Raw genomic sequence first — 14483 nt, forward strand, 5'->3', positions numbered from 1 at the left:
TTGGTTGCTTCTTCTCCCACTTAAAAATACATGTTGGGAGGAAACACTAGGTAGGAGATAGCATTTTTTTACCCTGCTCTGTAAGGGATTTAATGCACACTATTGAACAATATATCTCATCACCTGTACACTTTTAAGATACATTTACCATATATTTCTACAGCCACGTGTAACGGTGCATCAAAACACTTCATGTAAGGAGTTTCAGCTTGTGTGCCCAGGTGAATTGGGGGCCAGTGTGAGCCAAGTTACCCCCATTCCTTGCAGGAACCGAGGTCAGGCAGGCATTCTTGCAGTAAGCTAAACCTCAGGAAGTCTCAGGAGTTCAGAAGTTAAATTTCACTGAGAACTAAGCGACATAAATCAAATAAAGGGCAAATACATTTTTTTTCCCCCCGAACAATACAATAGTCTGGTTGTATGTGCCTTAAACATGAAAATAGCATGGGAGGCTCTTCATAACAGGGGTGATGGGTGAGGACAGGAGGAGAGGGAAGGGAGTGGGAAGGTGGGAGCCTCTTTTTTCTCACCTTTGTCCGAGGACCGGAGCTGTAATGGAGGGTCTCACTGGATGGGCGAGATACACGTGCAAAATCTGGAGAGAGCTTTCAGTTTTGGGTGCAAAAAGCCTTCTTTGTTTGAAAGTGGTCTTGGGAAGGAGCAGAGCAAACAACGCTATCATAATGCATCTTCTCTTGCTTGGCGTGCAGTTGTCACGAGAGATTTGTAACTCCTTTCTTGGTTCATTGTTCCCCAGCTAGTGTGTACTCTCCATTCAGTAGTGCCAGAATTAAGATGAAGCCTGCCCGTTTCAATAAGGCGGCTTTGTTGTCCAAATGGCAGCACTTGTATAGAAATTGGATTGATTCCAACAGAGCTTGCATGATACACTGCAAAACTGTTGTCATATGATCCTTTTTATTACTAAGAAAAAGCCTGTTCTCAAAAAATGACAGGCTAGTCCTTTTTTTTTTCTGTTTTGTTAGGGGGAAAAAAAAATCATCAGAAAATTCTTTCTATTAATAATTAGCTGCAAATTTGAAAACTATGCCTAATGATTGAGTATAATAAAGAGATCAGATTAAGTGAAGTGACTTTAATGTAGAAATATGATGGAGCTCTGTCTACTTGTAGCAGCATCCTTGATTAATCAACTCACAAGTGTAAGGAAGGACATACCGTTCAACCTTAGCAAGAAGGGATGGGAGGCGCTGGCACAAAGGGGAAGGGAGAGATGTTGGAGTGATGCAAAGTGCCGCTGTGGTTTCTGAAAAGTATGTTTCTCTCACCTACCTGCATTACCTCAAGACGTGGAAAAGAGAACTTGCTTTAAACAAGCTGTTTGAGAGAGCGAGCATCTCTTGGTGTTCTGCATTCATATAGCACCTAGCCCTATGAGTCCTTCATCCAGGCCAGGCACAAGGTAGGATGCATCCTTATGAGAAAGACATTAACTGCTAATGTCTGCTAGTGCTAATAATGGAAATTGCTGTTTCAACTCAAAGTATTTTATTCTCGAAGAATTTTTTTTCTCCATGCTGGAATAAAGCATCTATAAAGAGAGCATTTCTTATCAGCTAAGGCCCAGGTGTTGGATTTGAAAAGAGAATTCTTCTCCTTTTATTCTTTTTTTTTCCAGTCATGTGCAGAAAATAGGTGATTATTGATGCTAATTGTTAACCAAGAAAAGTTATTAAAAAAATTGTGAGCTAACACTGAGGTAATATGAGGAGCAATTGCCTTAGGTCTAGATGAGTTTTATAAAGCATCTTTTTTAAATTTAAATTTTTTTGTGCGATTTTGTCTTAAGGTGCACGAAGAAGCCTTGTTTTGTGGCGCTTTGTGACTTACAAACTGTTTCTTCTTTAGCTTGTCTTTTGCAGCAATCTGATAATACTTGTATAGCTACAAAATATAATTGAGTTCCTAGCACATACAGAGAAGAATTAATAGATTTTAAAGCTGGAGGGACCCATTATGCTCATTGTCTGACATCTGTGTGACATACAGGACATAGAATTTCATCTAATAATTCCTGCATTGAGCACATAAATTCTGGCTGAGCTTGAGAGTACTTTAAAGGCATCCAGTCCTGATTTTCAGACTTGAGATGATAAAGTTCTTGGAAGTTTTTCCAGTGGTTAATTACCTGTTTTTTATGAGAAGCTTGGTACTTCTTTTCCACTCTGAATTTGTCAAGCCACTGGGGTTTTTTTGTGTTCTGTTTTTGTGTGCTAACCTCAGCTGATGTCTGCTGTCAGAGATCTTCGCTTAGTGAAGGTGCACATGACCAGGTCACCTCTTGGTCTTCTCTTAGACAATTTGAATCAATTGGACAACTCCTGTCCTCCCTGAAAGGTATGTCTTCCCTGAAAGGTATGTCTTTTAGAGCTTTACTCTGGTAGTCCTTCACTCTTCTTAGTATCATTTATGTAATGTGTTGGGGGTTTTTTGGGTTGGGTTTTTTTTTTCTCCTATTGCAGACACTGTAAGCTTTTTGAAATAATGGAATTCTCTAAAACCCTATTTATTGTTCCATCGAGTACTAGTTCCACATCCATCTGTAGGCACTACAAAGTGTAATTTGTGTGCTAGGTGTGGAGGATATGTGTTGGCAACTATTTGTGCACTGAGTGACTGAGGAACTGTCTATTTTTAGCTGCTCCAAGAGTTGGGAGGGTTAGATAGGTGTGCCAGGTGATGTGATGAGAGACAAATATGTCATGTTTTAGAAAATTGTCTCTTAACTTCTCTCCCCCATCCCTTCCCTGGCTGAAAATAGTTATCTGGAGAGTGATAGTTCATCATAAATTGTAGGTCTAATAAATAATAATTAGGTATAGTGAAGGCCAGTCGAGCTGCCCTGTGTAGTGTCAAGTGTTGTATACACCAGGAGATGAATAAATTGATTCTCATAACTAGGGATTCAGGATCTTTTGAGTTTGATTTGATTGTGAAGCTAAAGGTACAAATGTGTTTTCCTTTTGCTCAGTAGCCTGCAGTGCTGCTACTCCACAGGTTAATGTCTGCTCCAGAGCATTTCTGCAGTCTTCATGGGAAAATTAGCTCTTATCTACAAATGATTTATTCTTCCTAATTGTGACTCTTTCTTCAAAGATTTTTGTTTACATGGGACATAAAGGAACAAATGTTATTTTATACAGTTAGTGGAATTCAGTAGGCAGAGGTTAATGGAGTGGGCTTGGTGGAAGGGCTTTTTACGACAATGAAAATCTCACCTCTGCTCTCTGGAGTCCCTAAGTTGTTGGCAGCAGGAGGGATCACCCTGTGCCATCCCTCCTCTTAGCCTTTTCTCTGGTGGACCACTTGTGGTTGCTGGGTTAGAGAGACTGCTGGTCCTACCCAGGGTGGTGGAATTTATCATGACAATTCTATATCACAAGTAGAAAGTTTGTGGTGTTGTGCTGTTGGATAAAGCAACCTGTTCACTGTGAACTGCAAGATGCAGTACTATTGGTCACTTCTTTATCTTGTATTACAGTAATTTATATGAATAAATTAAGTGCATTAATAATATCCAGGAAGGACTTAATTGAATTTACTTTCTGGGTTTTTGTTTGCTTGGCATTGTAATTGAATATTCCATATGTTAGAGTTCCAAAACCTCCACTTCCCTCTCTGCTCCTCTCTGTAGCAAAAGACAGATTTCTTTACCTACCCAGATATGCTAAGTATTTTGTTTTGATTTAAGTGGAAATAATGTGGGTCTTCCATTCCTTTTTCTGTATTCTTGATCCGTTTCCCTTCTCTGCTGTGCATGTGATGAAGAATTTAGCCTTTTGTGGATGCAGGAGCTGCAGATCTTCTAAACCCACTGAAGCTCCAGCCTCCATTTCCCACTGCTTTTTGTTTGCCTGTTGCCTTGCAGTTTGCACGGGGAAGTAGCGCTGAAGCTCTTGAAGAGAAGACGGGAAATAGTAAGCTCTGGTGTAGCAGAGCCAGTTGCAGGAGGCTGCAAGCCCTTACCAGCAAGGTCAGCAGCATGTTGGGAACCTCATCTGCCTACATGGGTGGGTAAAAAGCCAGAGGAGACAGTGTGTAGTATAATGTGATTTTTTTTTTTTTTTTGAGATGTTGAAGAGGGAGCTGCTGTTTGTGTCATGTCTGGCTTCTGTTCCTTGAAGGTTAGCCATGGAGAGGGAGGTGCTTGCATCCACTGGTGGTTACAGCACTGTCTCCACGCAGGGAAAGGTGTAAACATCTTCTCTCATCAGCAGGCCACTGGAAGCTCTATGACAATTTTGGTTTGCTTCTGTCTTAATCCAAATCCACAGCTTTCCAAGTACGTGGCACAGGGGAGGTTACTACAGGTCACTTAGCAGTTTCCGAGTTGGGTGAAGCTGCTGTGTAGCGCTTATTAAGAGGATGGAAGTATAACAGGTAAGCCGAGTAAATGGATTAGCCGTAAGCAGTCCTATTGTTGGCACCGCCTGGAGATGGGTTGTGAACCAAGCAGTTGTGTCTTGCAAACGATATTCTTTCATCCTCCGATTACAGAAGAGCAGCATAAATAGAGTGGCCTACATTGAAATGATTCCTGGAGGAAACAGGCATTTAAAGCCAGGGACGGTTACGGGTACTTGGAGCAAAGTGTTCAATCGTAATACCCTTTCCAAGAAGGAGAAGAGGGGGAGAGGGGAAGGAGCATTAAGCCAAGCGTCTTTGTGTCCATCTCTGAGTGCTTGAGATGTTAGGGATAAATGATTCCTTTGAGGGATGCAGCACTGCTGTTGTCTTTAGGACCTTCACGAAGCAGCTTTTACCTTTAACTATTTTTAGTGGTTGGCTTCTGTTGGCTTGAGGGGGAGTTACATGAGGAAGGTCGCTTAAGGATGCCTTTGTGTTTTATTAACCAGACTGGTTGGGAAGGGGTAGAAGTGTCGCACGCTTCTAATGGTGCATGTTGACATGTTTAGAGAAAGCATCAGTCTGCAGCACAGGAATTGCTAATAAAAATCATGGTTTGTCCCTGTCGAGGAAGGATATTTAGCCTTTGAGTCATCTCTGCCCTAAACACAGGAGAATGTGGCTCGCCTGGGCCGGCTGGGAAGGCAGGACGCCCACCCACGCTGTGCGGTGGCAGCCGGGGTGTGCGTGGGATGGGAATGCCAGCCAGGCCGGTGTTCGTCCCCAGGCAGAGCACCGGCTCTGGAGGGCGAGCTCTCCTTTCCCTGGCTCTGTGGCTTGCTTTTCAGCGGAGCAGCTAGCGCAGATTAGTTTTCACTGAGAGACAGCATGGTATGCTTGGTGGTGTGTTTTTTGGTGTCTTCCCCCCAGCCTCCTGGCAAGGGTTTGCAGCGTTGCAAGTGTCTGACGGTGTGGCTCGGCATGATCAAAGGAACTCAGAAGGCTTAGGGTTGGATATTTACACATTTGTTTATTACCTACTATTGTCACACATATTATCTAAGATTACTCTCAACTGAAAGAACTCGGGCAAAACCCAGTCGCCTCTGCAGGTTTCCCTGTTGTGTCCTCTGCATTCCCAGCCTCACTGGGGGGAACCGGCATCACCCAGAGCTGCCTCCCCTCCATCAGCTCCTCTGGGCACTGCTGCATGCCCTGACACGTAGGCACCCCAGCAAGGGCTGTGTGTGCCCAAGGTGCTCTCTCTGGGTGAGGGAGGAGAGGGTCCTCCACATCACAGCTCACATCTCCGCTGGGTTGAATTGTGCTCTCGAGGAAACTTGCTCCACTCCCCACCTTTCCTATTAGGTACCTTTCCACTTAGGTACCACAGGTATCTAAATCTGATCTCTTTACATCAGAAAAAGACTCTTTCCCAATTCTAGCATTAGTCTCGGCTTTCCACCTGGGTATAAACAAGCCCTTTCAGGTGGGCTGAATGGGACTATAAATACACATGAGATTCTGGGCAGTTCTTGTCCCACCCTCTGTCTTTTTTTTTTTTTTCTTTTTCTATTTTATTAAGCTAATGGGATTTTGAGCTGATAGCAGGTCTCTGATGAAGATAAAAAGACATTTGCTATTGTGTTCATTAAAGCCCCATGTAAGGTAAATGACTTCCATGCAAACCACGTAGTTTAAAGTGCCCTGCTGTTTCTGCCAGGTGGAGCTGCAGGAATTAACACAGTTTTATCACCTAGAAACAATCTTTCTCTATCTGCAGGCAAAAAAAGATTCTGGGAGATAAAACCAAAACTCAGGCACTTTGTATGTGAAGGATAAGGCTGTTGAGAGAACATGTTAAGCGTTAAAGGATCGCTTAAGATCGCCCAAAAACTTGGGCATAGATGTCTGAGTCGGTTGGGGGAGTTGGGGGGAACTGAGCGTCCAGAAAACGTGCATATTCGGGATTAACTCTTCCTCTCTTCCGCCCCACCCACTGTTTGTGTCCATTGTCAGGGACTCCAGAGCAATCTGTGTCTGTGGCAGATTTGTTTCCACATGTAAGTGGAACAAATTTTGCAATTTCTTGAGGTGCGTATCTATCTTTTGATGTTTCTCCCACTGAGTAATAGGATTGAAAGTCACACTAGCGAGTGAAGCCAAGTTAGAAATAGATCCCTCTTCTGACACCTCTGTCCCAGACCTGGCACGATGGGCAGCCCGCAGCATTGCTCCGATACTCAGAGGGCCCACCGGTGTTTTTTTGAAGGCTGTGTTTTCCATGGCTACTGCCACGGGAGGTAACAAGCTCCTTCAGCAACATGCTTTCATGAAACTCCCTGGTCCGAGAGAGATGGAAACAGGCTAGGTGTTTTCTAGTTTAGCTGTTAGCACATACAGATATTAGGACCAGAAACAACCATGTACCTGTGTACCATACCCATTTATCCAAAACTTCCTATGTCAGGTCAGAATCTGTTGGAAATACAGCACGTTTTTTAGAAAGACATTGACTTTAAACAACAGGTCTAATAGGATTACTCATTTTCTGATGCGTTTGATTTTAAATCTTTGTAAATCTCCACATGGCTCATTTCCCCCTCAAAATTATTTTTTTTTCCACGTGAAATATTCTGCAGTTACACTGAACAGAATTCATATTTAACATAGCATGGAAATAATGTAATTTGAGTATGTCCAATTTTCATTTGATTTTTTTTTTTTTCATTTAAAGGATTTCTATGAATGCAGGTCTTAAAATACCATGCAACATTGTCTGCAAATAGAGGCATGAAATGACTGTGCTGCTTAACTCCCTGCAATTCACCAGCGAGGCTGAAGAGCTTTCTCAGTGCCTTGCAGCAGGTCAGAGGAACTACTTCAGCTGCATTCTTCCGCTGCCATTTCTATGATTGCACATTGCTCCCACCATAGGAATGATGAAGTGGTATTTCACATAATTTTGCTCCTCTGCCAGTTTTTCACAGAAAACTTTGTGAAACTGCAATGATCCATTTGAACTCTACTTCAAGCGTTGAGCGTGTCAAAGAGTGGGTACATGCCATCAGTTTTGGCCTCGTTTTACGTGGAGAATTGATGAGTTTCATTTCAGGAATGTTAATCGAGCCGTTTGAGTTCAGGTATGAACTCTTTGCATAACTGCCTTTCGTCGAGAGAATGAATTCATGTGACCCTTGCCTGTCCCCCCCCACTTCTGTTGTTTTGTGTTGTGGTTTGTTTTTTTTTTTCACCACAGCCCTGCTCCTCTCTTATTCCATAATCTAGATTATGGCCGAAGGCAAGACCTACATAAGCATATGGTGCACGTTGCATGTTGCATTATCTGAAGTCATGAGGGTGTGATTAATGGGCTTAGGGTTTTAATTTGGCCTGTTTTACTCTAGTGTCTCTCTCCAGTGAGGTTGCAAAGCCTGACCAGTGACTGCTGGGTGCGCAAACCGAGTGGTGAGGTGACACTTATTTCCTTGAAGTGCCAGAGGTAAACCTCTGCTGAGAGGAGGAAGGCAGGCTTGCTTCAAACTGGCCAGCCTGTTTCAGCTGGCATTACTTTGTCAGATCCTAGTGTCTCAAAGCAGTTCAGGTCTGCCTTCTCAGCTGCAGTGGAAGAGTGGGTGGTCTAATTCATGGGTCACATCAAACGATGGCAGTTCCCTTTCAGATGTTGCTCAGGTTGGTAGGAGGGAACTGCTCCCAGCTTACTTGCTATGATGGGGTTCAACAGATGTGCAAGTACGGTGAAAGAAGAGCTGGATAAAATCATAGAATCATAGAATCATAGAATGGTTTGGGTTGGAAGGGACCTTAAAGATCATCTAGTTCCAACCCCCCTGCCATGGGCAGGGACACCCTCCACTAGACCATGTTGCCCAAAGCCTCATCCAACCTGGTCTTAAACACTTCCACTTTCCACAAATCCTACCTGCATTGTCAACACTGTTAAACCAGAAGTCCAGTCTGCCTTGTGAATTTCTCACCTGGAATTTGAAGAAGGTCAGTTGTACCTTCTTCATCAAATTTAGTGCATAAAATGATTTGTTAGTGCAATACGTGGCTGCCCAGGAAAAATACCACAGCTGAATACTTCCTAGCTGCTGGGGTTCTCATAAACATTGAGTGTGTGTTGTGGTGGGAGATGGGGACCTTGCACCATCTTCATCCTCCACATTGTCGTCTTTGCTACTTTCACAACAAAACCCACACTTAATTCATAAAATAATCTTGAACGTGTAGCCCTGAGTATGGAACATTCTTGTCAAGGTATCGCTTGCCGTCAGCCACGCTACCTTGATGATATTGCAACGGCAATAGAAAGATTTGTGTTTAGTTGTAGTAAAGAAGTAGGAAAAAGAGGTGAAGTTTCAGTTTCCAGCCAGCTTGTTTAAGGTAGTGAAATTAGCTTTAGAGATACAGAAATTGAAGTTGTATCTATTTTATCCATGGTGTGGTGTTCAAACAAGCTAAATTAGAAGCTTTGTTTGTGGACTGATAGTCAGAATTCTAAGTTTTTATTTATCTTGGAAAGATCTAATGGTTTGTTTTTAGTAATAACAATTCTGCTAATTTTTATGTTAGGCAGCCAAATGTTGTTGGCTTAGATATCTGTGTCCCTCAGAACTGCTGTTTTCAATTTTTGGATTTGGAACAAACCCAGCATCCTAAGTTAAAAGCAAAACTTTTCTCAGCAGGTTGAGACAAAAAAGAAAGCGATTGTATCACAGAATATATGCACTTAACAGCCGAAGTTTTTGATTCCATGGTTACAACAACAAAACAAAAAAGCCACGCATATAGCCAGTTGGTGATTTTATTGTTTGAGTCGGATGGCCTTTCTTAAAATGAATTTTAATGGACAAGTAAGAAAGAACGTATTGCTGTACTTGTGCAACTGAAGTTTATGAAATAGGATTGGAAAAATACACAGAATAATTGGGCACATCCTGTACTTAGTGAATCACCGAGCTAGTGCAATAAACATTGCAGCGTTCGGGAATTTAGATCTATACCCTGCTTTTGCCAAGAACATTGGGAATTGCTTGGGATCACCGATGATCTGCAACACAGGCTACCTGAACTGTACCCCATGCGAGGTTTTTTCTTCTTTGCATATTTCATGTTCAGAGGTAATTTTTGGTTTCATGACACAAGTGTTAGTCCAGTTCTATGACACCTCGCATCTGGTTAGACTAACTCGGTGGAACCTAGGAAACAAACCTGGAGCCGTATGTAGCAGCAAGACCTCTGCAGGCATTGGTATGGTAAAGGAAAAAGATGCCTGAGCAGTACCAAAGTACGCAGTCTAGCCAACATCTTCCTTCAGAGAAACAATCTTTTGTCTTCAAAAGTAAAACCAAAAGCTACAGACATTTGATAGCTTCAATATTGTTTGCCAGATAAGAGGGATAAACTTGTGAACCTGTTTAAGAAATAACTGAATTTCTGGAAAAAAAAGCTGTTATTTAAGGGACATGAGAACCATTACGAAGCCAGAAACAAACACAACATCCAAATCTGCTCTTGAATACACACGTGGCTCTTGCGAATTCTGAGAGAGCTGCACATGCACAGGCTTAATGGGATCCTGATGGAAACCATCCAGGGCTGGAGTCTGGCTCCTGGTGAAACTAGGACTGCTGTCTGGCTAGGACTGACGTTCGGGTCTCAGGCAAACTGATGGAGATGTTTTCTTCCCTGAAGGAAATATGTGTTTAGTCGTCAGCCAAAAAGACAGGATGGCTTGTGTGCAACGCTTTTGCAGGATTGCTTAATGTTAGCTCTGGGCTTCTTCCATCTTCTTTACTCCCCCAAATCATGATAGTCCTTTTAAGGAGAAACTCTACTGTTTTTCCCAGTAGCAGAGGGAGTGAACCAGGTGTAAACTGAAGGCTGTGCTCCTGTTCTTTCACCCTGCGAGGACAACTGCCATCCAGGAGATGCAAATGTCATGCATTTCTGGTACTGTTGAACCGAATGGCAGAATTCAAGTTTTCAGTCAAAGCAACCCATAGTTTCCTTAAGTGTCTGCAAACATGGATCGATAAGTCCCCAAAGGATCTTTTACAGTTCTGCTTCATCTAGGGAATGAGAGCCAAGAAAGCAGGAATAAGTTGGAAAAGTCTCACTAGCCCCAGAGAAGTCCTTCTGTTTGGAGTAGCGGCACAGACAGAAAAAAATAGTATCACTGAAATGTCTACCTTAACAGAATTTCTGGAGGTTAAACTTTAACAGCGTAGCCTTTTTGGTTAAAGATGTAGCCTCTCTTGGGGGAGGAGAGAAATGGATTCAACCAGCCCTCCTGGATAAAAGCTGTAAAGGTTCAGGATGTTCCTGGAGAGGGGAAATCAATTTTCTGCACTCTTCAGCTCAACGCATATGCAGCCGTGGCCGTACAGTAAGTGACTCATTCTGTGGCCATCTTTTTAATGATGAAACTATTATGTGCTACATTGCCCATTCAGGCATTTTGTTTTCTAATTCTCTACCCGTGGTTCCCAGAAACATGAATAATGAGGCTTTTAGCAGAGAGGTGGAAATGCTCCCTGAGACACACCGCCAGGGTAGGACATGCTATTGGTTGATGCTGTGGATAATATTAGGGATATGGGGGCATAATTGGCTTGAACTTTTGCTCACACCTAAAATTAAATCCAAAGCTTTTTTATCAAGTTCAGATAAAGTCCCTGCCTCTATTTGACTCCCATTAGAACTCCGTCCTTGTGTGTAGCTCCTGCTGGTGTGCCTTTCTGTCTGCTTGGGGTTTCAGGTGGGAATGGCAGCACGTTGCGGATGCAATAGTTGAACCCTGGCCTACAAAACCCAGCGAGCTCAGATGATAAGGAAAGGCTGTTTATTACTCCAAGAGCTGCCTTTCCCACATCAAGTAGATTTGCGTTAGGCAATTGCACGAATCAGATCTTGATCTTCATTACCATAAAATACAGCAAGGAAAATCCCGTTTCTGAGTGTCTTTCTACTGTACAAGATCCAGATGTAAAGCACCGCTCTGTGCACAGCAAACGGGACTCGTATGTATTTTATTAATGTAAGTGTAATGTAATTATTCTCTTGTCCATCTGGCAGGTGGTGTATTCATTAAGAAGTGAATAATCTAAGCTATAGGCTCTGTAGAGGGGGGTGAGTATGGAGGAGATTCAGGTCATCTGCTGTGGGACCATAAATAGAAGCTAACAAGGGAGCCCTTGCTGTCCTTGTCTACTAAAACTGAAAATCTGTTGCTTTTATTTTTGCTTTAGCAGACTCCTCACAAACTTAGAAACTAGTCTATTAATGAAATCTTTTCACCATCATGCATTTTAACTCCTCATTTATGGTAGTGGCTGGAGGCACAGTCTGAAAAAAATAGGTGTTATATAAGAGAACAAAAATTAAGTCCTTATATAAACGACTATGCATAGGAAGACAAGATTAAAATCACATTTCCGGAGATGCCCAGTACATCTCTGGGTGTGAAGTACTGTTTGCAAAAGAAACATGGATTACTTAAGGGCTTTTATTAATGTAGAAGGTCCTGATTAAAAAAAGAAAAACAAAACACAGACACAGAAGAACAACAAGCCTGAACCGTCCTCCAAAAAGTTTTGAGAAGTGTCGTGTGTGGAGATTTCTAAAGGAAGTCTGGTTGCTCTGTGACCGTCTGTGTGGCATCTTCTGTTTCCAGCCAAAGTTTTCTGATGTCCACATGGAAACGGGAGCAATTTCCTCTTTCCATGTCCTAGCAAGACTTTTCTTGGCACAAATGACAGTGCAAGGCCTAGTTTGAGTTTTGCCCTGGAAAGATATAAATATCCTGGCCCCGTCCCAGGAACGTTCTAACAAGGATTAGGTTTTATTTTTTATCTGGTAACATTCAGGGAAACCTATCAGGGTGACCAGACTGGGAGGGGTGTTCATTTAGTAAAGCCTGTAAGTCAAGAAGAAAACTGAGCTGCTTCTTTTAAATTTTTATTATTTTTTATTCTCTCATTTTAAATTTAGGAGGGGGTGCTGAGCATTGTTTCTTCATGTATGGCATAGGTATCACCAGGCAGAAGGTTAGAGATTGTTGTTGCCCTTTTGTAAAGGCACAGATTTACATTCAGACAGGCTTGCTTTCTTTCCCAGAGGAGACTCCTTATTTTTCTTCCTGGTAAAGCTGAGGTGCAGTTGCTGTTCAGCCAGGGTGGAGCGCGGAGGCTGCCACACCACCACTTCCAAAGAAACACCTCCAAGGGTGCTCATCACCCTGGCTGCAGATAATGGGAAACTGAAACCAAACCTGAGGAACAGCCCCTTGAAAAGAGCTTTAGAGGCTGGGTGCCAAACAATTTAGCGCTGTCTAGAGGTGCTGCTGTGATCCTTTCTCATTAAGGATGCTGCTGAGCTGTTTTCTTTTGTGGGTACTAAGAATACTTGAAAGGAGATATTAACTGCATAACTTAGTATAAGGAGCAATGGGACTAGGGACAGTAAATAGAGCATCCCAGGCAAATGGTGAGCTAGAGCTTTGCCAGGCTGTAATAAAGCATGGGTGACCCTTTTGCCAGGCATGCTCTTTCCTCTCTAAAGATGTCATTTATCCCCCAGACTTCATGAGATGTTATCTGGAAAGGCTTGCTGTGCAGATCAGTCTTTATCCTAAGCCTCCTTTGATACACTTTGCTTAGGGGGGTGTTCCTTGATTTCTACCGGAGTCAGTGATCTCAATGTTTAACAGTTCTATTGTTTCAAATGAGGATCTGCTTCTCTGAATGCATCAAGCCTCAGTCATTTGTATGTATGTGTGAAGGTCAGTGGGCTTGTCAAATACCCTATTGTAAATCCTGTCACTGAATCAATTTCTTTTAATTAAAAAAAATGCGGTGCTTTTCAGAAGAAGTACACCCTTTCATCTGGACCAGACCCATTATATCCCAACACAAATACGATAGCCATGAGCTCTCTGCTAGTCTCACATTGGCTGCATGTGTCAGCTGGTACATTTGTGGTTTGGAAATCAGGTGGTCAGAGGGGGCTGCATTTTCCCTTCCTCTGAAGGAAATGTCATTACTCTGCCATCATCTAACTTTGCAATGTCAGAAGCGGAAAAAGTGAATAGCGGAAAACAGGTAGCCAACAGGTGAGAGATGTTCATGCCCCCTGTTTGCTCCCCCTGGTGCCTGCACCAACAGCACGCGGAAGTCTGACACAACGGCTAAGAGCAGGGCAGGATTTTGCATTCATTTAGTAATTCCCTTGGGGTTATGCTCTTAGATGACTTAATGACTTAGTGTATACCCTGTCTGGAAGATAAGCAGGCATAATTCATTGCAGGCAGGTCATTCATCCTTTGAGATAACCAGCAACTACACGCCATGGGGAGCAGGGAGATAAAGATACTGTACATCAGCAGCAGTAGTTCAAGGTTTCAACCTCTCCACCTCCTTCTGTGACCCAGAAGTCATTTGCAGTTGATTATTCAGCCGTTTGCTTTCTTTAGAGAGATATATACTGGCAGCGGTTGGCTGAAGCGAGTACATTTTCCATTCTGCCCATGCCTTTCAACGCAGCTGTAGCATATCCCTACCTGGATGTAGGCATCCTCGTGTGGCTTAAAGGCTCTATGGCTGTGTTAAATGATGGTTTTGAAAACTTACTGTAAATTGATTCCAGTTTTTCTGGTGTTATTTAAATGGTTGTTCACCTACTGCTTGGGATGCTCACATATTGTTAATTTTCAGTTTCAGTCTGAGAGAAGATTTTAAGGGTCCAGTAAATGTGTTAGCAATATATGTGGTCCACACGGAGGCACAAAGAGAGAAAGAGCGTGTATATAACATAGTATATTACATTTCTTGATTTTCTTGTAAAAATTAAATTGTTTTCAGTGTTGGCAGGTACGTTTTAAAACTGAGCGAGTCACACAAAACCATGCTGCTCCTAAGCCAACAAATATTAGGATCAAACATATGATGTGACCTCTCCCAAGTCAATATTCCCTCTCCAATAATCTGCAGTCCATAAACAGCAACCTACATCTTGAGATCCCCTGCATTGCAAAGATAAATGATTGGCTCAGCAGGTATTTTATGATGACTAACTCTCAGTGAAACATTTTC

General features: G+C 42.6%; 1 protein-coding gene across 4 annotated transcripts in view; it reads left to right on the forward strand.

The window, feature by feature from the left end:
* Positions 1-14483, forward strand: part of FOXO3 (forkhead box O3) — a 93195-nt gene that overhangs the window by 32693 nt on the left and 46019 nt on the right. Inside the window, exon 1 of one of the 4 annotated variants that reach the window (XM_075747843.1) lies at positions 11402-11431. The exons of the other annotated variants lie outside the window; for them this stretch is intronic. Within the exon in view, the coding sequence (XP_075603958.1) occupies positions 11417-11431 (15 nt within the window). The 5' untranslated portion in view covers positions 11402-11416. Of the gene's footprint in view, positions 1-11401; positions 11432-14483 lie in introns of those variants that run through there. 4 annotated transcript variants of the gene reach the window in all.

Source organism: Balearica regulorum, chromosome 3 (genome assembly GCF_011004875.1).
Source record: "Balearica regulorum gibbericeps isolate bBalReg1 chromosome 3, bBalReg1.pri, whole genome shotgun sequence".
Classification (NCBI taxonomy): domain Eukaryota; kingdom Metazoa; phylum Chordata; class Aves; order Gruiformes; family Gruidae; genus Balearica; species Balearica regulorum.